Genomic DNA, 26,075 nt, shown 5'->3' with positions numbered 1-26,075 from the left:
GCTAGATTTGGCAGGAACCGGGACAAAGACAGGACTGCACCACATTGCGTGACAGGTCTCGAACCGGAGCTGCCGACTTTCCTGTCAAAAAGCTTAGCATCTTAACCATTGAGCCACCGCTCCACTGAATTCTAAGGTAAGTCCAGAAGAAAAATAAATCCCACCCCCATCATCTGAAGGCGATCACCACCAGTAGCACTGTAATAGTTTAAGACCACAAGATGTTTTTCATAGTTCAGTATCAACTGCAAAAAATATCTCTTCAAGCACTTCTGTTTCTCCATTAAATTCCTTCCCTAAAATTGAGTTCTATCTCTCTCATATTAGAAGTATCTAATGTAAAATTGTATTTAGAGGCTGTTCTCCTGCTACCCCTACTATAAAGACTAGTAGGTGGCTGCAAAAGAAAAAGGGTTTTCTAACTATGATATGTAAGCTACAGGCAGCTATCCTGGGGCTCTTAAACTGTCTGCTGTTCTTCTAACAGTTTTTTTTTATTTTCCACACCATATTTTCATTCCATTTTCTAAAACTTTCACAAAACTCATTTAAGTTTTTACATTTTAATTGTCAAAAAGTGTGCTATTTCAGAGGATTCGTTAATTATATTATCTGCTCCTGAAAACTTTAATATTCCATTTTCTCCTTTTATAGGTTATAATTGTACCTCAATGTTTCACTGATGGTTCTAATTCTAAGCCATCTGCAAAAACTCACTGGATGTCATAAAAATACAACAAAAAAAATAAAGTTATGCCTACACATGAAGTGGGAGAGGCTGTGTGGTGCTTTGAACTTTCTATTTCTGAATGGATTCAATAATTTAGGATGTGCAATGAAAATGTAAATGACTTCTACTACTGCAATGCTCCATAGTCTTTCTATTACTTTTATACATTCTCCATTTGTGAGTTCTAGCTATAGAAATATAATGATCAAGAGCAGGAATAGCCCATAGCACAGTGATGGTAAACCTTTTAGATACTGAGTGCCCAAACTGTATGTGCATGCATGCCGAAACTGAAAGGTTCACGCACATGCGCGTGAGCATGCACAGCAGAGACGCAAAGACCAGCTGCTCGGTGGGAGGCACAGCATCCCAACACCAGCAGCACAGCAAGAGGTAACATCTTTTTCTTTGTTGAGCTTCTGTTTTGTCATTTGCAGGGAAACAGAAGCTCATGAAAGAAGCGCCATGGAGATCTGACCTGGGGCGACAGTGCGTGCCAGCAGAGAGAGCTCTGTGTGCCACCTCTGGCACACGTGCCATAGGTTCGCCATCATGGCCCTAGCATCATGCTATTTCATTATTCCGAATTCCCCTGCATTTGTTTCCAACTGTACCATCCACAGTATGAGATGCCACAGAATACCGGATGCCATACCAGCTTACACCCAAACATCTCCATTGTCATATAACCAACAGTATCACAATCCTAAGGAATATTTTCCTCCTTCCGCTTATATTTTATTCTCTCCCATCTTTAGACAAAGCTACCACTTGCTGCTGTTCTGTTTAATATTATTAGCTAACAAAACAATTGAGGAAGCCTAAATACTGCTGTAATTGATATCTCAGATACTACAAATTCTACCACCACCCCCTAATAACAAGGGAGAAAATAGGTCCTTGGACATCAACATAAAACCAGAATCAAAATAAATTCAAGGCACAATTGCAATGTATATGTCAAGAACAACACTTTTCAGAGTCAGTCCACCAATTACTGAAATATAATTTGACTATAACTCTCCAGTAACTTTCAGTTACTAGAAGATTAGTGAATGAGGAAAATAGAATCTTATTTAACAGGAATGAAATATGGAATTTTGTTCCAACAACTACTACTAGAAGGAATGATGAACAAAACATGCAATACATAAAAGAGAAAAATAGCCCTCTGAACTCAGTAAACTGTACCTCAGCTTGACAAAGTGCATGAAGTCCTTGTAAGACTAAGGCAGCAGGTGTGGCTTGATCGGGTTTTGTGCATTCATTCAGTACCTTAGAAATTGCAGCCAGCATATCTGCCCCATGTTGGTAAGGTCTAACAAGATACAAAAGTTTTCATGTAGTTATAGAACAATAGAAAATGAACATAATTGCATGGCAATGTCAAGATCTGTAGTAGTTTGGTCTAGTGGTTTAAGGCACCGGGCTAGAAAGCTGGAGTTCCACCTTGGCCATGAAAGCCAATTGGGTGATCTTGGGCCAGTCATTCTCTCTATCGGCTTAACTCACTTCACAGGGTTGCTGTTGTGGGGGAAATAGGATGAGGAAGATGTGTTGGATATGTTTGTCACCTTGAGTTATTTGTAAAAACAATAAAGGTGGGATAAAAATACATACATACATGCATGCATACTCTGTCTCTGAAAAGGAATCTGTGGCCATCCATATATTATTAATCTACCATTCCAAGCGCTGACCATTATGAATGGGGAATCTGGAATCTGAAATTTAACTACAGCTAGAAGAGCATAATTCACCAACTCTAGCAAAGAGAAAACATAAAAATGCTTGGAACTAGGAAAACTATAATCTTCCATGATATTTTAAAATTCTTAGTTTATTCATCTTTATTATATTCCATTATTCTTTTTTCATATTTTCTTCTGTATTTGTGTAGTTTCTTTAGAGAATCCAGTTTAAAAAAATGAACATGTGTGACACTAACCACTTGTCTGTGGTTTAACATAATGTAAGCTTGACTATTGAATCTTATTCAATAAATCATTATTGTATTAAGTTCAGTAATAGTGACAGCTCAACTTGTGGAAAAGGCATGAAATAAATTGACTTAATTCTCAGACATAACATTCATTAAGGATTTAGTTAGATCTTAACCAATTTTTCAAACAAATGCTAAAAATATTGAAACAGCTTGAATCAATTGAAAACAATTTGGTCTAGGACAGTAGGAAATGAGATGAAGAAATCCTGTGAAAAAGCAGATGGGTTGATGATACTGTATCCCTTTAAGATACACAATGGTCAAACCAAATGTTCTTGAAGCAGAGACAGATGATAAAGTGAAAACCGGAAAAGATGAACATGAAGCTCAGTAAATAAAAGTTTGGAGAAGCAAGGATACAGAATCATAACACATATACTAAGGCTCGTGAGTTCAAGGTTTGTATACCACCTAGTTCTGAGGCTGTTATGATGCCCTTAAGCCATACTCCTTACTAACATTATTATAAGTATAAAAATACATTATTTCATTTTTTTTCTTTGCTACGAAAGAAAAAATGTAAGTACACACAAGAGCATTAAAGAACTGAAATCAGCCCAATTTTAGAACTGATAAACTTACATCAGTTTAAAGAAAAAAAAAGGGGGGGGGGAAGTTGGAGGAAGGAATGAAAATTATGGTATAAATAGAACAGCTCCAAAAACTTTGATCATATTGTACAAACCCCTTTTGCCTTGAACCCTTGCCAAAAAAACCAAGAGTTAACATTCTAATAGGAACAAACAATATACAGTACCAAGTCAAGAAGAACATAAGCTAATTTAATATAGGAAACCTAACATTTACCTTTGCTTGCATATATCTCTGATAGAAGCAGCTTTGGCAATCACCTTCTCCCACTGAGTATCTTTACTAACAGATAATGAAGCCATATCAGACATTGCCATGAATCTCTGAAGTTCTGGATAAACTCGATCCTAAACATATTTTGATAGGAAAAAAGGAAATAGAAGATTAGCGTATGACAATGTATTGCCCTACTGTTATTTATTAATCTATCTTTCAAACATCTAATATTTGAGGCCCTGGCAATAACTGCACCCAGTGTGTGTGTGTGTGTGTGTGTGTGTGTGTGTGTGCGCGCGCGTGTATGTCTTTCAAGATTCCCAAACTGTATGATATGATAATCATACTAGAGCTTTCACAAGATTTCATGCAATGAATGAAAACGCAGAGTATTTGACAAAATTTGGGACAATTTTTAAAACGCAGGGAAAGGACATAAAGTAGGGCTTCTGAATTTTTTTCAAGTTTTTTTTTTTTTTACCAGCAGTTCCTATAGGAGGCCTCTGGTTTTTCTTCCACTTAACAGAGTGAGAACACATGTGTATATAAGCTCTCATGGCAGAAAGCATTGGGAAAGTTATAAATGGTGACCACATGACCTCAGGCCAGAGCAACTGTCATAAATACATACCAGTTGCTGCAAAGGTCGTAAGTGTGAAAAACAATCATAAGTCGCTTTTTTCAATGCTGTTATAATTTTGAATGGTTAGTAAATGATGGTTGTTGTAAGTCGAGGACTGCCTGTATTGCCCAGTGTTTTTCCCATCAAAAGAGGAAACATTACTGGAACTGTTTTCACTATGATGCTCAGACAGATCCCAGGCACTTTTTAAAAAAATCTTTCTTTTGTCAGCTTCTTCACAGACCAAATATGATTTTACCCCGCAATCAATTCTGTTCAGTTTTTTTAAACTACCCACTGATAGAGATGATCTTAAGCCCTTTTATATCATTTTTTCCAAACCCCCAATTTGGATTAAAATGGATGAAAAAAGAGGATATCTGAAAAAGGTACTGATCCCTGTACACAATATTTTAACTAATTTTCAGGTAATAGCAGTAGACTTAGCAGTAGACTTATATACCGCTTCATAGGCCTTTCAGGCCTCTCTAAGCGGTTTACAGAGAGTCAGCATATTGCCCCCAACAATCTGGGTCCTCATTTTACCCACCTCGGAAGGATGGAAGGCTGAGTCAACCCTGAGCCGGTGAGATTTGAACCGCTGACCTGCTGATCTAGCAGTAGCCTGCAGTGCTGCTTTTAACCACTGCACCACCTTGGCTCTGTAAGAGTTTATATTATGTATGCAGTTACATATACCCCTCCAAAAGTCCCAGCATGTTTATCAAATTCTTAAATAAAAAGCGGCTTTGAAGAAGGGATTATATTCCCATCTCTTTAAGTTTGTAACAGTAGAGTTTGCTACAGCAATGAATGACACTGTTAAGCATTTTTTGTCAAACTGAAAATTAACAGTTTGCAAAGCTTTACCTGTTTTTCCCATAAACATGTCATCAGACGTAACGTAACAGCTTGAAGTTTCGGTGTGTTTCCTAACACCTGCAGCACACGTAAAATCTGGGCAACACAGACCTAGAAGATTTTTTTTTTTTATAAATGCAATTTCTTGTATATTCATTTATCATGTAAAATAAATCCAGAGAGATTAATTTTGTACCATCTCCAGACCCACTGATATGCTCTCCTTGTTTAAGACATCAATCACAAAATAATTTTTAATTTGATTGTACAATTTAATATTACAAGTAGACAAAGCAGAAAGCGGGGTTGTAAAAATTGGAGGTACGGCATACAGTTGTCTGTATCTTGATAAATTACAAGATGACAACCTATTACCACTTTCTTCTTCATTATTTCCTACCTGCCAATGTTTGAATTCTTCCCCCATTCACTGATTCCTGTGAATAACTGTTTTAAAATCCATTTATAAAGCACATGTTCTTCATCTTCTTCCATACCACTAGAACAGCATTTTGCAACTTTACATGGTACCTACTTAAAAGGAATCACTTACAATGTATATAGCCATAATTGTCTTGAGCCATGTAACTGCATATTCCAAGGATTACTATGGCAGCATAGAAATAAAGCACCAAAATATCCTCCTAGGCCAACAATCAGGACAATTATAGTTAATATTTTAAATTTGTATAATCAGAACTGTGTATAAGATTTGGACATAGCTATTTGGGTCCCAATGTTATAGCTTTCAACATTATTATTACAAATATCAAAGATCCTCTGGAAAATAACCATGGCATTGAAATTAATTGTACTTCATGTAAATAATATGAGAGAGAAGTTATACTTTCATGCAGACCTTATGAACTCCCAAAGCAGGTAAGGTATACAAGATGTCCCGGCAGAGTGTGGCCTCCAGTGGTCTTCCCAATTTAAACATCAGAACTGGAATCAGATTTGGCACCTAAATATAAAAGCAACCAACCTAAAACTAGCATATTAGATTGCTTATAAATACTAATACAGATAAATAGAAGCTTTTCTTTTGTGCTAACTTTCCCTAATTTCAGAACAGAATCAGGATTGAGGCAAAACACCAAAAGAAATTAAAAGCTTCTGTGAAATATTGCACTTTATATTGCAAATTTAAAAAATGGACTGTTTACAACTGAAGTTTGATAATGAAGCAAAAACAATCAGCCTAGGAGGTAGACAGTATCTGTATATTATGACAATTTATATTATGTTAAAATATATAACAGGCCTCAGTTTCACACATTCCTCTTCCAGTCTGCCTTCCAATATGTCTGAGATAATTTGCAGGTTGTACACTTCTATTTTTGCAAAATACAACCTTTTCTGTTATCTACAAGATTTATAACATCTACAATTACTTCTAAAAATCTTGGTTGTTCAAAACGTACCAGAATTAATGTTAAACATTTAACATTTGCTAATCTGGATAACAAAACTATCATTAAAGAGAATGTTTCAAAATGTTTTCCTATAGGAAGGAAGGAATAAGGATGGTTCATTCTTGCTGTAATAAACTATCATAGTTCCCATGAGCATTCATACCCTCCAGCAGTTCAATAATAGCACTCCTCAACTATTTCCACTTTTATGAATTGGATTATATTAATTAAAAGGGATGTGCAGTGGTGCTTCAGATTGAAAGGGAAAAGGTGCCTTGGCATATGAGCTGGTGTCTATTAATACCTGCTGGGAATGCCTTAAACCAATTAAATCTTTACCCAGGATCATACTGTAGCTGAAGACAACCATTGAATTCTATGAAAAAATGCTTTTACATTAAAGAGCTGATTGTTAAAGTCTCTCAGACAGGAATTTATGCCCCAGTCTAAATCTTTCAGTTCCATTAAAAAAAAATTTTAATTATTAAAAATTAACATTTTCCCCATATATAATTTTTCTGCATATGCCAAGCTTGAAATACAGTATTCTCTTTTAAAAAAACCAATACAATTGTTTCTAATATACGTTTCCAAACAAACTACAGAAATTATGATATGTACAACATCTGGAGTTGTTTCTAACAACAACAACAACAACAACAACAATAATGCCACTTTAGGACAAGGAGAAGAAATGAAAAGATGGGGAAGAGAGGAAAAGGAGTTTGGAGGGAGGAGTCCACAACACTGTAGTTTGCTCTTCATATATATTGTGTTGGAAGATTTTTTTCCTCACTCTTCAACCTCTGTCAATTTGGACAATTTTTGAACTTTATTTCCTTGAGTTTTCCAACTATACCAAAGTTAACCTTATTTTGTTCAATTTTCAAAAAGTTATCCTACACACCATTGAGTTGTAAAGAATCAAATGTAGCAACCTTCAGCATATCTAATTTGTATTGAATTCGAGACATACAATATTTGGTTGATTCTGAACCAATTTTTGAACTCGAAATGCTCAAAACTAGAGGATTCAATTCATTGCTGCCTGGTGTGATGAATTCAATATACTTAACTACTCTCATACCTGTAATGCAGGCCTGTCAAATTGGCGGCCTGTGGGAGGGATACGGCCCATGCAGGCCATGCCCACCTGACTCCGTAAAGGCAAAATAACATCACGATACAGCCTGCGATGCAATCGGGTTTGACAATCCTGCTGTAATGTGTCACTGATGACCAAGTTATTTTTTATTTGCAATTTGAAAGAGGCTATGTAGCATTCTTGATGAGTTGCTCCCCCCTAGTAACCCGGCTACACTTGCGTTCGAATGGATTTGAAGCAGAAAGAGTAGGCTGCACAGAGAAATGGAGGGAAGCCCCCCACCACTACCAAAAATGGATACATTGATCAAAGAAGTTATCAATTTCTGCCGTGGACAAAAAAACCATGATTATGAAGATTAGCAGGTGAATAATTGGGACCTCGACCTGGGATTAGGGTTTTTCTTTTCTTTGTCCCAATACTTGCATGTTTTCATTTTCTTCCCCCATTGAATCTCATTCTGAATCTTGCTCATAGACACAAACAGACACACTGATCTGGTTTATGAATATGTACCCTAGGAAAGTAAAGTGGAGATGACTTGGCTCATTGACAGAGAAAAAGAAAAAGAAATTTGAAATTTGTCCTTACAACCTGAGTGTATTTTACTGGAGCAAAAAAACCTGAATGTCTTTGGAAGACATGCCTAGAAATATTCTTGTAATGAGGTTTTTGGCAGGTTACTTGTCTTTCATTTCCTTCTGCCTGCCTTTTCTAAAAAAGGACATTTTGTGATTGACCCATTCCCATTGCTTGCTATTTTGTAAATCTTGTCATGTCCATCATTTTGTGATCCACCAAGCTTTCAAAATTAAGATGAGCCCCAAAGTTGAGAATCCCCATAAAATATACAAATTCTGCCAGTATTTGCTCAAACTGTGTTTTCAACAGGATTTATTTCCACTGTGCCAAAGGTTGCATTTGCTGGAACTGGAAATAAATTAAGCATCTTTAGTTTCTAAATTAGTTTTTTAGGCTACAATATTGCTCTGAAAATAAATTATTATATGACTTAATTCTATACCTTACATCTAAAATTTAAATTAAATGGGAGAGGTTGAATAAAGACTAAGAGAGTTATTGTTGCTAAAATAATTGCTATTAAAAATTAAATAATAAATATGTCTAATAATAATTTGGTAGATATTTTCATATTTACATTACATTTTGTATTCAAATTTAATTCTCAAGTATTCTTGGTATTTCAAACCATCAGATTCAATGACATGCTCCTCATGCAATAACATAATAAAATAATAATGCTATAAAAGGGAGTACATTTTAATACAAATTTCCTCATTTTAACCAAAATGTCATATCTACTGTATTTTTTACATACCAGCAAGATACAATTAACTCAACGTTAGTGTGGTTTTGAAAGGAATGCATGTTTCAGGGAAAAAAATAATAAATTCCAAAGGCTCTATCATGCGTATGGTAGAGAAAAATAAAAATTATCAAATTCAAACAAGGCACAGATCTTAGGAATGGCGGGTCAGCACCAAACAAATAAAGGATGCACCGTCACATGCAGAAAAAATGTACCCATCCTAAAGTTTTGCAGGTTAGTTGAATCAGGTTTTACAGACAGCCTCACCCTATTTTATCTTACTGGAGCCAGGAGATTGTAGGTGTCTAATCAGGGCAGGAAAAAGCTGGAACTTATTAGGATAATATATATATATTGCTATATATATTGCTGGGCGGTTGCTCATGAGCTTGGTCACCTCATGGCTGCTTCGCCCCTGAGGCTGTGCCCGGATTTTTGGGAGCCAGTTCGCAAGGGAGCAGCCACCCGGCAACTCCCCCCCTCCGGCCAGGCAGAACACCACTCCCCAACCTAGCGGTATCCCAAAGGCACCAAGCAATGTGAGCGCCTTCCCTCCCAGCTCCTGCAGCTTGGTGCCTTCAGGATACCGCTATGTCGGTGAGCGGTGCTCTGCATGGCTGGGGTTGTCCAGGGGGTTTGTTTTCGGGGTGGGCTTATATTTTTGCCCACGTGAAAAATGTGGCAAGGCTTTAGTTTCAGGATAGGTCGTATTTTTGGGGAAACACGGTACTTCCAACTGAAAAAAATCATTAAATGTTAATATATTTCAATTTAGCAGCTAGAACAGTGCAGCTGTACAATGAGCCAGAACGCACAGTTATAGTTGATTGATTGGAGAGTGCTGGCTCCCACGTGAAGGCAATCTATGCTGTGATTGGTTGCTATGGATCTGGAGGGTGAGTTTTCCTTTTTCCTCACCTTTTTTCTTAGGTGTGCTCTGTGATTTACCTCATGTTGTAGTGATGTGCCTGACTATCTTGTTTGCTTTATATATAGATATAAATAGAGAACACAGATTGTTGGGGACAATACGCTGACTCTGTAAAACACTTAGAGAGGGCTATAAAGCACTGTGAAGCGGTATGTAAGTCTCAGTGCTATTGCTATATGTAAAATTACAGGTTAGTGTCACCATCTCTGACTTCATTTGCACCCCGGCTACATAATTCTCTGACAAGATCTAAGTAAGGATATCCTCGAAGAGCACTCAAACTAGAAATGTCTCTCTGGAACCAAATATACAGAGAGAATTAAACTGATAGTGGGGATACACTGATAATTATATACGTATTTGTTTGTAAAGCAGCTACCAATGTTATACCAATAACTACTTTATAAATTATGTTAAGATCATAAACCAATGGTTTCTGAAGTTTTGTTATACTCAACTAGGTTTTTAAAATCCAACAAAAGCTACATCTTAACTTCTGGCATAAAGAAAGGGAGGCTATGCCCTTACCAATGCTAAATGAGCATTTACTTTTCAACCTTTTTCCCCTAAGAGTTCTTTCCACCCCTTTCTTCATTGCTTTGCACTGCCTATGAACACACTCAGAAAGCTATTGAATGTGTTGCTTAGCAATGCAGCATTTTCAACCCCTCACCATCTCCAAAGATTCAGCAGCTAGGCCAACCCTCCCCATTAGATGCCTGACAGAGTTAGCATATTCATCCCTCCCTTTTTCTTTCTTTCTGCAGACAATAAACTGTAGTTTAAAAACAAAATTTCAGTCAAGCCAATCATGCGAACAGACTTACAGGCTGCTCTTAAAATTATTAGCCAGGATCAAAATATGATCCTTCACAAAATAGAATTGCTACCAATGTTTATATTCTGACAGCAAGTCAGTCTTCATTTAGCCACACAGCAATTACCTTGCAAAAGAAAAAAGAAGGGAGGGGAGGGGAGAGGAGAGGAGCAGGGAGGGGATAAGAGAAGGAAAGGGAGAAGGAATGAGAAAAGGGAGAAGAGATAAGAAGAGAAGAGAAAACAAAGCCATCTGATGATATAGAAGAATATTTTTAATTCAAAATACAATATAATACTATATATTGCTACCTAATAGTAGTACTATTAATACTAACAATTGAACCAACAACTTTTATAAAAGTTGTTGGTTCAATTGTTAGTACTAATAGTACTACTATCTGAAGGAGAGTGATAGTTGTAGCAGATGGGCATATATTATATATTGTAGCATCCTTCATATTTTTTATTTATTTTCATTTTGGATGGATAAGATTTGGGAAAAAGCATTCTTTGTAAAACAAAGTCCTTGGATTCACAACTACATACATCTTTTGAAAAAAAAAAAGAAGTTCTTAGAGAAATGAAAATTCCAGACACAACTATCATTTTAAACTAGTTTGCACAGAAACTGTCTAACAAATGAGGATGGGGGGATGTCTGTATTCTATCTGGAAAACATGAAGGCGTGAGTGTTTATTGTGCAGATAGTAAGGCAGCAGGAGACAAAATAACGTCAAGGAAAAAATAAGGAAGGAACTAATTGGGAAAAAGAGCAAACTGAAGTTGAGGGCCTGGAGAAAGCATTGTCTTCAGGCCTCAACCTTGACAATGCAACTTAAAATTGCTGCCATTTTAAGGACACAAACTGCTGTAACTGAAATATAAGATTTCAGGGTAAGAACAATGCTGTTATTCTCCTAATAGCATCACCTTCACTACAATATCATTTCTGCTATAAATTAATACAAAGCATATGAGATTTAATTTTCTACCATGTTCTTCAAACTGTAAAACTGATTAATATATATATATATCACATTTCAGAATTTTGAAACTGTATATAAGTTACTGTTATTTCATCTTTTGCAATCTGCAAACCAGTCTCTTTGTACCTGGACAGTGCTTTTAATTTTGCATTTTATTTTAATCTGATGTGTTTTTACTATTCTATACTGTACAATGCCATAATTTCACATTACTCATATGTTCCTTTATAATGATCGTTATATTCCCTTTGTAATGTAATTTCTAGTTATTAAAAGACAAAAGGCATTTTTACACACACACACACACACACGTGTTCCCAAACTGAGACTGTGAAATACCATTTTTGCTTAAAATCAAGTTTCATTTATTCTTTCATTTGATTTGTTCTTGGCCTTCCAGTTGAGTCCAAAGTAATATAGAAGAGAACTATCTTCATATGAATTTCCCAAAAGGCTGTCATTTACAACTAAATATTTTACTGCTGCAGTTTAGCTAGACCATAAAAGGGTGAATATCCCCCAGGGACTCATAATCCACTAATAATGGTAATAGATCTTGTATTACAATGCACAAATGACCTCTCAGTCAAACGATTTAATTTTTTATTCTTGCAACATGGTTGGATTCACACACAACATAATAATAGTGTTTTTGACACAATGAGTCCATTCAACCCATTAGGAAAGCAGCATTAAAATCTTTTGCCAACAAAACAAATCAGTATGACTTCTGTAGTGATTTTCATCATTCAAAGTAGCATCACGCTCATCTAAGAATTCTTGAACTTCCTAATTGTTCCAAATCATTCTTTGCCTAATAAGATGCATTGGAAGCATATAGACTGCAAATGTTAAATAGCTCCATACTGAGTAAGTATTTAGGTCTCCTTTGCTTAACCTTGTATCAGACTGCAATTGTTATAAGGCCCATATTGGCTATTTTGCACAGTATGCAAATGACCTCAATAAAAATCAGTGACAGATGCCCCTATAAGCATATACAACATTCATGTGGCAAGCAGAGCTACATATCTCACTCCAGAGCAGATTCTTTATGATCTTAGACAAGTCACAATTGATCTCTTCAGTAGAATATAAGAAAGCAAAATAAAGTTTGGGGGGGGGGGGGAACTGCCAAAGAGTATTTGTTTTGCACTGCCTTTTTAAAAGCAGTTTTATTTTTCCTCTAAAAATGAATACTGGAATACTTACAGGGCCCAATTTAGATTCTTTCCTAAGAGGGATTTCTATAGATGCATTTCTCTATTTACTCATAATCTAACAATCAACTTGTGCTGACCCAAACGAAGGCCTCATTTGGGGAACATATGCCTTTAAATGACCAGATACTGTGCAAGTTAAGAAATGGCAGCTTTCTATGCCCATTTCCCCTCTTCCATCTTATCAGCTGTCCCTGGTATATTGAGCTAAGCAGAATTCCTGCAAAAAGGGGATCAAGGAAAAGTGTGATAAACTGCAACTTTTCTACTTCTTTCTTTTTAAATATTAAGAAGTACTGGATAAAATAGGGACTTGGTGACTCAGTGGCTAAGACGCTGTGCTTGTTGATCAGAAAGGTTGGCAGTTTGGCGGTTCAAATCCCTAGTGCCACGTATTGGGGTGAGCTCCCGTTACTTGTCCCAGCTTCTGCCAATCTAACAGTTCAAAAGCATCTAAAAATAAAAATAGAAAATTAGGGACCACTTTTGGTGGGAAAGACCGTTGGCTTACCTGAACGGTCGTTCTCGGGGCACTGCGAAGAGAGTCCAAATGCTGGGTTAACACAGCCTATCTGCCCTTGGACTGAGTGAAGTTTTTGTTGACCACGCCTCCCTTTGCCTGCACATGCTCAGTTCAAAAACGAAGGCACCGTCCTGTAACATTACAGTCAATACAGCCACATCGTTCAACATACAAACACCCGGGTGGGTTTGGACTCTCTTCGCAGTGCCCTGAGAACGACCGTTCAGGTAAGCCAAGTGCACTGCTCAGAGAGTCCAAATGCTGGGACATGCCCAAGCTATTGAGTCCCAGGGTGGGGAAGCGCCGAAGCCTCTGGCATTTCAGCTACTCTTTGTAATACTCTTCTGCCAAAGGAGGCTTCGGCTGAGGCAAAGGTGTCAATCTTATAGTTTCTAATAAAGACCGTGGGGGAAGCCCAGGTGGCCGCTCTACAAATGTCTAGGATAGAGGCCTGGGTTGCCCAGGCTGCAGACGTTGCAGCGCTCCTGGTGGAGTGAGCGGTGATTCGTCTCGGAGCCGTCTTGCCCTGGTGCTCATATGCCAGTTTGATGCAAGCACGTAGCCAACGTCCCACAGTGTGAGAGGAGACCTTGCGGCCCAGGGACGCAGGGAGGAAGGAGACAAAGAATGCCTCTGACGGTAGTCCTTTGTTCTCTTTACATACATGCGCACGGCCCGTCTCACGTCCAGCTTGTGCCACTCACGCTCCTTAGGGTGAGAAGGATGGGGACAGAAGTTGGGCAAAATAAGTTGTTGAGTCCTGTGAAACAGAGAGTTAATTTTCGGAGCAAATGACGGATCAAGTCTCAATATTACTCTGTCTGGGTGAACTACGCACAAGTCCTCCCTGACAGAGAGCGCAGCAAGCTCGGATACCCTGCGAGTGGATGTAATGGCCACCAGGAAAGCGGTTTTGATGGTGAGGTGGCGGAGACTGGTCTTTTTCAAAGGCTCAAATGGGGCTTTGGTCAGGGCCTTAAGCACAAATGGAAGATCCCATGACGGATACCGGTGAACAGCTGGAGGGCTGATGTTCGCTGCTCCCTTGAGAAAGCTCTTGATCTGAGGGAGCTGACTCAGCGAGCAAGAGGCGCCCTTTGCCAGGATGGTAGACAACGCTGCAACCTGGCGTCTGAGGGTGCTGACTGCAAGGCCTTTATCCAGACCCTCTTGCAAAAAGTCTAGGGTCTGAGGGATCGAGGTTGAGGAGGCCTCTATGTTCCTAGTCTTGCACCACTGTGAGAAGGCGGCCCAGGTGGCATCGTAGATTCTAGTCGTAGAGGGCTTCCTGGACGCTTGGATTGTTTGAATGACCTGGTCAGAGAATTTTGGCTTCCCTCAAGTGCCAAACGGCTAGCTGCAGCCACTGGGGCTCCGGATGGGTGATGGCCCCCTGGCTGAGGGCAATCTTGTCCCGGGGGATTCTCCAAGGTCTTTGAACTGAGAGGCTGACCAGGTCTGCGTACCAGGGCCTTCTGGGCCAGAAGGGAGCCACCAGAATGAGGTCTGCCTTTTCGGTCAGGAGCTTGTTCACCACTTGAGGGATGAGTGGAAGTGGAGGGAAGGCATACAGAAGTCCCTGAGGCCACGCTGACCTCAGAGCATTTGTTCCCTCTGCCTGGGGCGAGTGGTAGCGACTGAAGAAGCGTGGGAGCTGTGTGTTGTTGTGTGTGGCAAACAGGTCTACCTGTGGCTTGCCGAACCTCCTCACGATCTGCTGGAACAGGTCCGGGTGCAGGCGCCACTCCGAGTGGTCGATGCGTTGGCGGCTCAGCCAGTCTGCTTCCCGGTTGCTTACGCCGGAGATGTGATCTGCACTGAGAGAAGCCAGATGACGTTCCGCCCACCTGCCCAGCGCTTCTGCCTCGAGCATGAGGGCCTTTGATCGAGTGCCCCCTTGCCGGTTTATGTGCGCTTTTGTCGCCACATTGTCTGTCATCAACAGTACATGAGCCCCTCTTACTAGAGATGCGAACTTTCTCAGTGCTAGGCGAGCTGCCCTCAGTTCCAGCCAATTGATGCTGTGGGCGGCCTCCCTCTGAGTCCATCAGCCTTGGGCTAGGTGGCCCTGACAGTGGGCGCCCCACCCCAGGAGGCTGGCATCCGTGGTGACAACTAGTCTCTCCGGCTCCTTGAACAAGCAGCCCTTCCTGGCTGCCTTGGACCTCCACCATGCCAGAGACCGGATCACCTTTCGTGGGAGCCGAACCCGCTTGAGTGAGTTGCTGTTCCTGGCCCTCTGCACTGGCAGCAGAAACCACTGCAGCTCCCTGGCGTGAAGGCGAGCCCAGGGAACCACCCCCAGGCACGAGATCATTATCCCCAGGAGCTGGGACAGCTGAATGATGGGTACCGACCTGGCAAGGCTGCAGTGCTTCACTCTGCGTCTCAGGTTGGACAGCCGGTCTGGCGAAAGAAATACCTGGCAGGAGGTGGAGTTGATCACCGCACCCAGGTGCTGTATACTGAGGTGGATGGTCGGAACTGGCTCTTCTCCATGTTGACAGAGAAGCCATGGTACTGCAGGGTCTGCACAGTTAGAGAAATATCGCGGTGTGCCTGCTTGGTGTTGAGATAGTGAATGATTATGTCGCCTAAATAACATTCCAGACGAACCGGATGGTTGTGGAGATGAGCCGCTAGCACTGCCAGAATTTTGGTGAATGTTCTGGGCGCAGATGATAGCCCGAAGGGAAGAGCCCTGTACTGGAAATGCTCCCCTTCCGCGTAGAACCTCAGGAACCGCCTGTGGGCCACATGGATGGGGACATGCAGGTAGGCCTCTTTGAGATCTATTGATGTCAATAGGTCCCCCTCCCTCACACAGCCCAGGATGGAGTGGAGTGACTGCATCTTGAACCTCTTGTAAGCCAGCTGCTGATTTAGGCTCTTGAGGTCCAAGATGGCCTTCCACCCCCCTGAACTTTTGGGCACTAGGAAGAGGATCGAATAGAAGCCTCTCCCCTGCTGATCCCTGGGGACTGGCTCTATCGCCTCTATCTCTAGGAGATGGCGGATTTCTGCCCTCATGCGTTCCCTCTTTTCTGGGTTCCTGGGGGTAGGACAGCGGATAAACTTTCTTTGGGGAAAGGATAGGAAGTCCAGGACAAGGCCCTTGCGAATGGTGTTGAGGACCCACTTGTCCGATGTTATCTCCTCCCACCTGTCAGCATACAGCCGTAGCCGACCCCCGATGGGGGGATCCCTGTGACCGTCACTTTCCCTTACGAAAGGGCCGGGATCCACCACTGTTGTTTCCTCCTCCTCGGAATGGTCTCCGAAAGGAAGACTGGGATTGGTTGGCACGAGCCCCGAAGGATCTGTCTTGGTGCCTATCCCCCCCTGCCTGAAAGGGCCTCTGATAGGAGGAAGGGTGAGAAGATTGCCCTGTTTCCTGGCTCCTGTAGGGTCTCTTACGAAAGGATCCCGCCCCTTTCCGGTCACCCCTTTTAAAGGTTGCCGGAAGGATCTTGCGTTTGTCCTTGGTTTCGGTGACAAACTTGTCCAGGGCCTCTCCAAATAGAAGGCCCCCTTTAAATGGGGCTGATGCCAGCTTCCATTTAGCCTTCATTTCGGCCTGCCAGTGCCTGAGCCATAGGAGGCGGCGGGAGGTGATATTGGAAGCTAGAGCTCTGGAAGAGAATTTTGCTGCTGTCAAGGTGGCATCCGCCGAATACTCGACAGCGGTAATAATCTTGGTTAGCTCATGGCGCCACCTAGATTTCCTGGGCGGGGGTCTGGACCTGAGTTGGCGCAGCCAGAATAGGGTGGCCCTAATAAAAAAGGAGGCAGAGGTGGATGCCTTGATGGCCCAGGCAGACGCCATGTGTGTTTTCTGACATGCCTTTTCTGACCTCTTATCTTCTGCCTTAAGTCCCTCTAGGAGCTCAGCTGGCAGGTTGGAATTGGAAGTCAGAGACACGACTAGGGCATCTACTTCCGGGAATTTGAGGATTTCCTCCATTTTATCTTCTACTGCATATAGAGTTCTATCCCCCCCACTGGGGTTGATCAGGGTGCCTGGCTGTAGCCACTGGCGCTGTACCGCGTCCATAAATAGGTCTGGCACAGGAATAACCTCGGGAGTTTCTACTGTCTCTTTGAACAACCCATGCTTAAGATCCTTGGAAGTGGAAGCCTGAGAGGCCTCGGGTCTGGAAGTGGGGCCTAACTCTGTGGCCGTCATGGCTTTGTGTAAAATAGATTTGAATAATGATGGCTGAAACAGGCCAGTGAATTTTGGCTTGTCAGGGGCAGGGTTCTCATCCTCGGAAAGGACGAAGATCTCCCCTTCTTCCTGCTCAGAACTTGAAAGCCCAGAGTGGGAAGGGCTTGAAGATGGGGAGGATCCGGGGGGCGGAGCCTGTTGCCGAGGAGGGCTCAACCCAGCTCCTCTCAGAGATCTGGTCTGTATATCTAAATAAGATCATAGATATCACCCCTTTTTGGCTAAGAAAGCGGCAGGGAGTAGCTCTGTGTGCTAGGGTCTATTCGTAATCCACAGCCTTTCTCTTTTTTTTGGCTGTGGACAGAGATTAGACCCAGCGTGAGCGGAGCTTTTATCTCCAGCCAGTTCTTCTCAGCTGCCTTTTTTTGCAGCCCCAGACAGGCGAGCCCCCCACCCCCCCAGGACAAAGCAAAGTTGTTTCAAGCCAGGACTAATACGGGCGGGTCCCACTCCTGTGAGATTTATGCTTTTATTACTATCTTAAATACCAGCACCATTTGTCTTAGAGGCTTCTTTGTTTAAACGGACTTCAAAATGGCGATTTCTCTCCGTTGGTGACTGATAGGGGATGTACTTAGCCGGTTTTACCTTCCTGCAGACCGCTCCTTAACAAAATACTTTTTTTTTTGGAAACAGAGGGGAGCGAAAGCGCTGTTTATTTGTTTATTTATTATGGCACCCAGGTCAAAATCGAAGCGTCTCTCTACAAATGTGCCTAAAGAATCTAAAGAATTTATACTGGAATCGCAGCCCTTGTCTCCTACGCCCTCTACTGGAGAATTTTTAACACAGGAATTTTTCTTTCAAATGCTTAATGATTTTAAACAAGAAATCAAGGAATTTGTATTGGAGCTATATGATGATTTAAAGTCTAAAATTGACCAAATGAAGGCGAATACGTTTGCAGCCGTGTCTGCCCTGTCAGATTATTCTGCTGAAATAGAGAATAAATTGGAAAGCTTGGAGGAGGCTAATTTTAATTTGACTACTAATATTCAAATATTACAACAAAAAATTAGAGACACTGAAGAACAGCTCGTGATGATAAATTTTAATAGGAAGGCATTTGCAATAAGAGTCAGAGGACTCCGCGAAAAGGAGCGAGAGAATCTGAAACAGACCTTTGTTGAAGCCTTCAGCCATGCGGTGGGAAGCCCGGGACTTAACTTTGATTGGCAGATTCGGAAAATCTATCGCCAGAACTCGTTGGTAGCGGAACAGCGACAGCTCCCGAGGGACATAATTATATATTTCTCCACAAAAGAATCTAGAAACGCGATTATGCAAAAGTTTCATAATAACAGTCTGCGAGTTGATGACCAGGACTTGATTGTCTTCAAAGAAATACCTTTCCAGATGTTGAGAGCAAGAAGAGACTATGCTTTTTTAACTAAAGAGCTTAGAAATCAACAGATTCAATATAGATGGGAGGCCCCAGCCGGCATTACGGTCACATTTGAGAATCAAAGACTTCGTCTTAACTCTGTTTCGGAGGCTCGAGATTTCTATTACAAGACTTTGAAGGCGGGACTTCCTGATTCACTTGGAAAAGAGGAGAGACAAGCTGAAGGAGAAGGCAAGCGGCAGGCCGCGTGGCTGCAAGATGGAGGGGGTAGCCTTTCCTCCCTCGTAGAAGCAGAAAAGCGGAGATCGAGGATTTAGACATTTTAAAATATTTGCCAAAGTTGTGGACTGAATGGGGGTTTGCGACCTCTCTCCGGTAGAAAAAGCGGAACTTATTGGTGGGGTGATATTGATTGTATATATGTAAAATGAATGCGGAATGATTTATGTTGTTTAAATTCTGTTAGAAGGGATTACTTTAAAACAGAAGGTTAACCGACTCTTGTTGAAAGTATTATTTGAATATGTGGAATGATCCATGCTATTTAATTCTTATTAGAAGGGAAAGTTGGGTGAAATTACTTTGAGCTAGATCTTAAACTAATGTCTGCATAAATTTGATAGTGGTAAATATCAGACAAGCAAGGGATGAGGGTAAAATGCATGCGGAATGATTTACGTTGTTTAAATCCTATTAGAAGAGAAAGCCGGTTGGGATTATCTTAAGATAGAATGTAAACTGATTTTTGTGTAAAGTAATATTTGATCCACGCTGCTTAAACTTTACTAAGAAGGGAAAGTTTGGTTAGATTATTTTGAATTACTGTTTGAAAATAAGGTTAAGAAAGATTATTTACGCTGTTTAAATTCTATTAGAAGGGAAAGTTTGATTATTCTTCTGTAAAGTAATATTTGAATATGTGGCATGATCCACGTTGCTTGAATTTTACCGGAAGGGATTATTTTTGAGCTAGACTGTATATTGATGCCTACACAAATTTGTATAAATGTTTATCTGAATACAAGGTTAAGGAAGAGGAACGGGAGAGTCTACAGGAGGTTGGGGTAAATAACAAAGAAGTAAGAGACGAGAATAAAATTTAGATAGAATGACTTACACTATTTAAGCATAGATAAAGATGGGGGGCTGAGTTCAACACAAAGAGTTCTTTTTCTTTTTTTTTCCTTTTTCTTTTTTCTCTTTTCTTTTTTCTTTTCTTTCTTTTTTCTTGTTTTTCTTTCCTTTAAGATATTACTTTTATTTTTAATCCATACGTACACAAGATACTTTAGACAGAAGGCAGTGCCAGGTGTGGGCCTTGGGAAGCCGGGAGGATTAGGGATGGGGATTTATGGGGGGTGGGTGGGTGGGTGTTAACATAGTCTCAATAAGAACAAGAATGTACTTATATACGGTTGGTTTTTTTTTCTTTTTTTTTCTTTTTTTTTCTTTCTCTTTTCTTTCTTTATATTTTTTTTCCTTGGTTTACTTTACTTTTTATCAGATTAAACAACACTTGAATAAAGGCATACACCAAGGAGGGAGGTAGAGGGAAAGAAGAGGGAGGAGTAAGGAAGGAGTAAGGGGAATGTAAGGAGGGCGTGTTGGGAGTAAGGGGAGAAGGAAGGTTTGAGGGGAAAGGGAAGTAGGAGGGGAGTGTTAGAGGGAGAAAGGAAAGTTGGAGCGGGTAGATGGGGTGTATGGAGGATGGAAGTGTCAGGTGGGGTTGTGAATGATGAGTTGTGTTTTCTTTTTTATTTTGTTTTTTTTTTTTATCTTTTTCTTTTCTTATAGCAAATACCCTGTATATAAGTGATTGCAAAATGGAATGTGAAAATGAATAAAATATATTTTATAAAAAAGAAGATGGGGAGGAGGATGCAGGCTCCTTAGAAGTGGAGGCCCTAGGTTTGCGTTTTTCCTTTGGGGCCTTGCCCTTGCGAGAGCCTTTGCGTTTAATGCCTTCAGCTATCCCTTGGGAGATGGCTAAGGAAATTACCTCCCTCATTTCATCGGAAAGAGCAGGGCTTTTTCCCCTTTTCCTCTTTTGTTTACTGGGCCTGCGCTGTCTAGGCCTGCCTGAGCTGGAACCACCCCTCCCAAAGGGGGAGTTCTGGACAGAATCTCGGTCCTCTCCAATGGAGGAGCTAGGGGAGTCGGGGTACCCCCAAGATGCTTCAGGAGATGGATCCCTAGATGCATAGTTATTCCCAAACAAGAATTCACTTTCCCCGGGGGATTGGGCCTCACGATCAGGGGAAGCTGACTCCCTGCTGCGACGGTCTGGGCTAGGTTCTGGCTGAAGGGGCCTTGAACCCTGCCTGGGATCCATTGTGGCTCTTGGTGAGCCTTTATGCCCCTTGCCTTTATTTGCAGAGGGATCCAGCTTGCTGGAGGGCCCCACCTGTTCCCCTAAGGCCTCCCTGCATTCCTCAGCCATTTCAGGTCCCCACGAGGCCTGGAATATAGCTGGATTTGGGATGGGCACGTGCTGGCCTTTGCGGTCCAAAAGCGCTGGCAAAATCTCCAGGAGGAAAGGGCCGCCTTGGGGTCGGATTCCTTCCTCCCACCGCCCTCGGTTCCCCGAGACTTAGCTTATTTTCTGGAGGGAGAGACTAGCTGGCTTCCCAGTCTAGTCCCCAGCCTCCCCGCGGCGTTCTGCAGTCGTTGAGGGCTCGCTGAGGCTCCGTTGGCTGGCTGGGCTCTTCTTGCTGTCCTCGCTCCTCACACGCTCCGAGCTCTGCCGCTCTGCACAGTGAGTCGGATCGATCCAAAATGGCGGGGGGTGCGCGCGCAACCCCTTCCCGCTCTTTCCAGCCTCAAAAAGCGCGCGAAGACTCCAGCCGTTGCTGCTGATGCCGGGCAAAATGGAGCAGGCGAGGGAATCCCAGCAATCTGGCTCGCCGGCTTTAGAGCCTTCTCAGAGCCTTCGCTGGACCTTTCCTCCCCCTGGGACACCCCTGTTCCAACAGGGAATTTGGTTTATCCCGCTAATTGCTCCAGTTGCTAGCCAGCCCCCGCTGTGCAAGCCTTTTCAACCCCCTGCAGTGCTTGCAATTAGCAACAGCAGGGAAACCCGGCAGCCCTTCTCTTAAAGCGACAGAAACCTCAATGGAGGCAAAAGACAGACCTGATGTAGAAGCATGATTTCCTCTATCTGAGAATTTAAACGTGGTCCAAATTGGGAGACTTTTTCCAGCCTTTCCGCTCTTAGACTGGAGCTCTCCCAAAACAGTCCTAATTCGGGCGGACTGAGTTTTCGAACTGAGCATGTGCAGGCAAAGGGAGGCGTGGTCAACAAAAACTTCACTCAGTCCAAGGGCAGATAGGCTGTGTTAACCCAGCATTTGGACTCTCTGAGCAGTGCACTGGAGAAGGTAACAGCGTTCCGTGCTCCTTCAGCATGTAGTCATGCCGGCCACATGACCACGAAGACGTCTTTGGACAGCGCTGGTTCTTGGGCCTTGAAATGGAGATGAGCACCGCCCCCTAGAGTTGGGAACAGCTAGCACATATGTGCGAGAGGAACCTTTACCTTTATCTTACTAGATAAACCATTCAATTAGGGGTCACTATTAGTCAACACTGATTTGTAGTACTGTAAGCTACAAAGGCTATTGTAGCTACAAGCTAAAGCAACTACAATTGGCCATGAAAGGAAAGCTTATGGAACAACATGTCTCTTTTAAAATCCATTTGGATATGTCAGTTAGCCAGCTCTCGGCAAGGTCTTGTTGTTTAGAAAGAAAAACATTATCTACATGATTATGGAATTAAAATTCATGCTCTGCTCCTCTGACTGCAAAAGTTTGTACTGGTGATCAGACACTGACTGTAAAAATAAAAGGGTGCACCATAAATAAATATAATGGAATATGTTTATGTGACCTTTGATATAACATGTTCAAGATACTTTTGTGCTAAGAAGCAGAAAACGATCAGAGCATCATTTCTGGCAGAAAGGCTTGGTTGATGGAAAGATTCTAAAGGCAGAGAATTGTATCATATTGCTAGTTATATAGTTGCTTTTACATAAGCTACTGAAAATGAAAGCATTAAGAGTTATAGGTTACAAATTACAGGTAGTTCTTACTTTATAGAATTGGGACTAGCAACTCTGTCACTAAAGAGTTATAAAGTGTGATATTCACATGACTGCACCAACTTAGAATTTCTAGGACTTCTGTTAAGCAAACCCTATTTAGTTAAATGCAATGTCACATGGTTACAATTTGTAGTTTTCTACCCAGCTTCCTCACTAACATGCTTACTGGAAACTGGGCACAAAGGACACAAATGGCAGTCACATAACCGCAGGATGCTGCAGCAACATAATTGCAAGTTGGTTGCCTAAATCATGAACATATATGACTGCGGGGATGCTGTGACCGCCACAACTACAAAGACTAGTTGTAAGTCCCACTTGTTCATTGACATCGTAATGTCAAATGTTCATGGAACAAGTGGTCATTAAATGTATTTGGAAGAAAGCATTTGAATTTTTAACCAAAATAAAGAGCCAATTATCTATAGCTTCCATCCACATACCGTTTTCCCCCGAAAATACCCCCTGGACAACTCCCCCCTCTGGCCAGGCAGAGCACTGCTCACCGACCTAGTGGTATCTCGAAGGTTCCAAGCCGGGGAAGCCAGGGGGAAAGGTGCTCATGTTGCTTGGCGCCTTCAGTATACCGCTAGGTTGGGGAGTGGCGTTCTGCCTGGCCAGAGGGAGGAGTTGGTGGGTGGCTGCTCCCTTGCGAGCAGGCTCCTGAAGAGCCGGGCATAGCCTCAGGGGCAAAGCAGCCATAAGGTAACCATGCTCACAAGCAGCCGCCCGGCAAATCGCCTCTCCAGCCGGGCAGAGCGCCATTCACTGACCTAGGGGGTATCACTAAGGTGCCAAGCCACGTGGCGCTCTGCCTGCCTCCCAGCTCCCGCGGCTTGGCACATTCAAGATACCCCCTAGGTCAGTGCATGGAGCTCTGCCTGGCTGGAGAGGGGGCTGCACGAGTGCCTGTTCCGCCCCCAGCCTCACCAAGCCCTTGCACAGCTCTCCCAGGGCACCGCCGCTGGCCATCACTAGCTGCCGCCACAGCCGCCATGCTCTGAACATAACTTCCAAACTCCAAAACTGGAGGCTGAGTCTTCCGGCATCGGCCGTTCTAGGAGTGCTCTCTATGGTGGGCCGGCTGCTGGAAGACTCTCTGTCCAGAAGACTCTCTATCCGGAAGACTCTCTGTCCGGAAGACTCTCTGTCTGGCAGCTGCAGGAGCTGGGGGGCAGGCAGAACGCCATGTGGCTTGGCACCTTAGTGATACCCCCTAGGTCAGTGAATGGCGCTCTGTGCAGCTGGAGAGGGGATTTGCCAGGCAGCTGCTCGTGAACATGGTTACCTTATGGCTGCTTTGCCCCCGAGGCTGTGCCCAGCTCTTCGGGAGCCTGCTTGCAAGGGAACAGCCGCCCGGCAACCCCAAAACAATAAGCCATCCCTGATAATAAGCCCAAGGCCATATTTCATGGGGCAAAAGAAAATAAGACCCTGTCATATTTTCAGGAAAACACGGTAGTAGAACAGGATCCAAAGAGAGCTTAAACAAGGCATTGTTAATATTTGAGGAGGTGCAGAGGCATTCACTAACTCACAGGTATTCGTTGTTAGTATCCAAAATAATATTTGGGTACCTGATGAGCCATCTCTCCCTAATGGGATTAGTCTGCCCCAGAGGTGTGTTGCTACCGGCATTGCTGCCAGTTCGGCGCACAAAAAATGTTCCAATAGTGTGCGCATTTACACACAAAAAGGTCTATGCATGAGCAGAACATATGAAAAGGGGAAAAATACATTTTTGCAATGGAGATTGTTCTGTGCATGTGCAGAAGCAAAATAAAGATGCAGCCACCGACAATGGAACCGGTTCGGATGTGTGGGCGGCTGAGTTCCTACCTACTTGGCCAAACTGGTCCAAACTGGTAGGAACCCACCTCTGGTCTGCACCACATGCACCACTTTTCTGCTAAGGAATTCCAGGAGGTGGGTTGAAGATGAGCCTTTCCAACTGTGGTTCCATCCCTGTGGAACTTCTACCACTGAAGTTAAGAACTGCTCCCACTCTTTTGGCCTGGGACTCCAAAGAGGAGGCTCCTGGAGGAGGCTGACAAGATAAGGAGAAGTCATCCCAGTCTTCTCCATTTCTTAGTTCTGGTTTCATTATATTTTTATTATAATAATCTTTGTAATTTAAACATTTTAATATGTTAATTATTAATTTTAATTATTTTATAACTTATATTCAGAGTCACCTTATATGGGAGATGTGCAGCATAAAAATTTAATAAATAAATAAATTTCTTGAAAAGAAAAGTTTTTTTCCTACTTCACAGTTGCAGCACACACAAATATCTGAAGTCCTATCAATATGCCTTAAGAGTATTCACAACAACCTTAAATAGTAAATGATAAATTAAGATTAATGTTTTTCACATCTTCTATTACATTTTTCCTAGTTAGAATGCCTAATGTATTAAAATATTATACAAACATCAAACAAGAACAGGCTTCTGCAATTTGATCCCATAGATGAAAATTAAATTGTAGAGCAAAATATCTCAATTCCAAATGTAAATAATTTACAGCAAAATAGATAGCTATCATATTGCCTATGTAAATTGCAAAAACTTGGTTTAAATATTTTTGTTACTTATATTTTATGTTTATTTGATCACTATTTTGCAGATTATAATGCTTCGTTCAAAAATGTTGTTAGGAATATAATCTAACGGTTGGGTTGGCGATATATAAATCATGTAACAAGGCTGTACCTGTTTCTTTAAATCATGCTGTAAATGTGATTGGTTGCTGTTTCCTCAATCGGCCATAAGATGGAGCCAGAATCATTGTTAGATGCTGATCTGAGGGTTTTGGAAGCTGGCTGTTAGAAGTGCGGTATAGTGATCAGCGTGAAGTATTGTAAGTTTTGCAACTGCTAGCAAACTTTGAGTACTGAACTGATTATATGATACTGGACTATGTTATTTGGATTATCCCTTAATTGAAAGACGTTGATGACTAACTGTCTTAACTGTGTATGACTTGGACTGTTTGATGGACTCTGATACCTCTATTTCCATGAAAGTAAAAGCCTATTTAA

At 41.9% G+C, this 26,075-nt stretch overlaps 1 protein-coding gene across 1 annotated transcript in view; it reads right to left on the bottom strand.

The window, feature by feature from the left end:
* The window catches only part of FOCAD (focadhesin), a 155,932-nt gene that overhangs the window by 99,786 nt on the left and 30,071 nt on the right, over positions 1–26,075 (bottom strand). Inside the window, exons 12-15 of the mRNA XM_087716118.1 lie at positions 5,885–5,989; positions 5,035–5,136; positions 3,543–3,673; positions 1,922–2,048 (exon numbers count right to left, since the gene is read on the bottom strand). Of these exons, the coding sequence (XP_087572244.1) occupies positions 1,922–2,048; positions 3,543–3,673; positions 5,035–5,136; positions 5,885–5,989 (465 nt within the window). The remainder of the gene's footprint in view (positions 1–1,921; positions 2,049–3,542; positions 3,674–5,034; positions 5,137–5,884; positions 5,990–26,075) is intronic.

Source organism: Thamnophis sirtalis, unplaced genomic scaffold (assembly GCF_051295495.1).
Source record: "Thamnophis sirtalis isolate CommonGarterSnake01/CBP01778 unplaced genomic scaffold, rThaSir2_p1.2 scaffold_5, whole genome shotgun sequence".
Classification (NCBI taxonomy): domain Eukaryota; kingdom Metazoa; phylum Chordata; class Lepidosauria; order Squamata; family Natricidae; genus Thamnophis; species Thamnophis sirtalis.
Note: the sequence above shows the minus strand (reverse complement) of the source record. Positions and strands in the feature narration are given on the sequence as shown.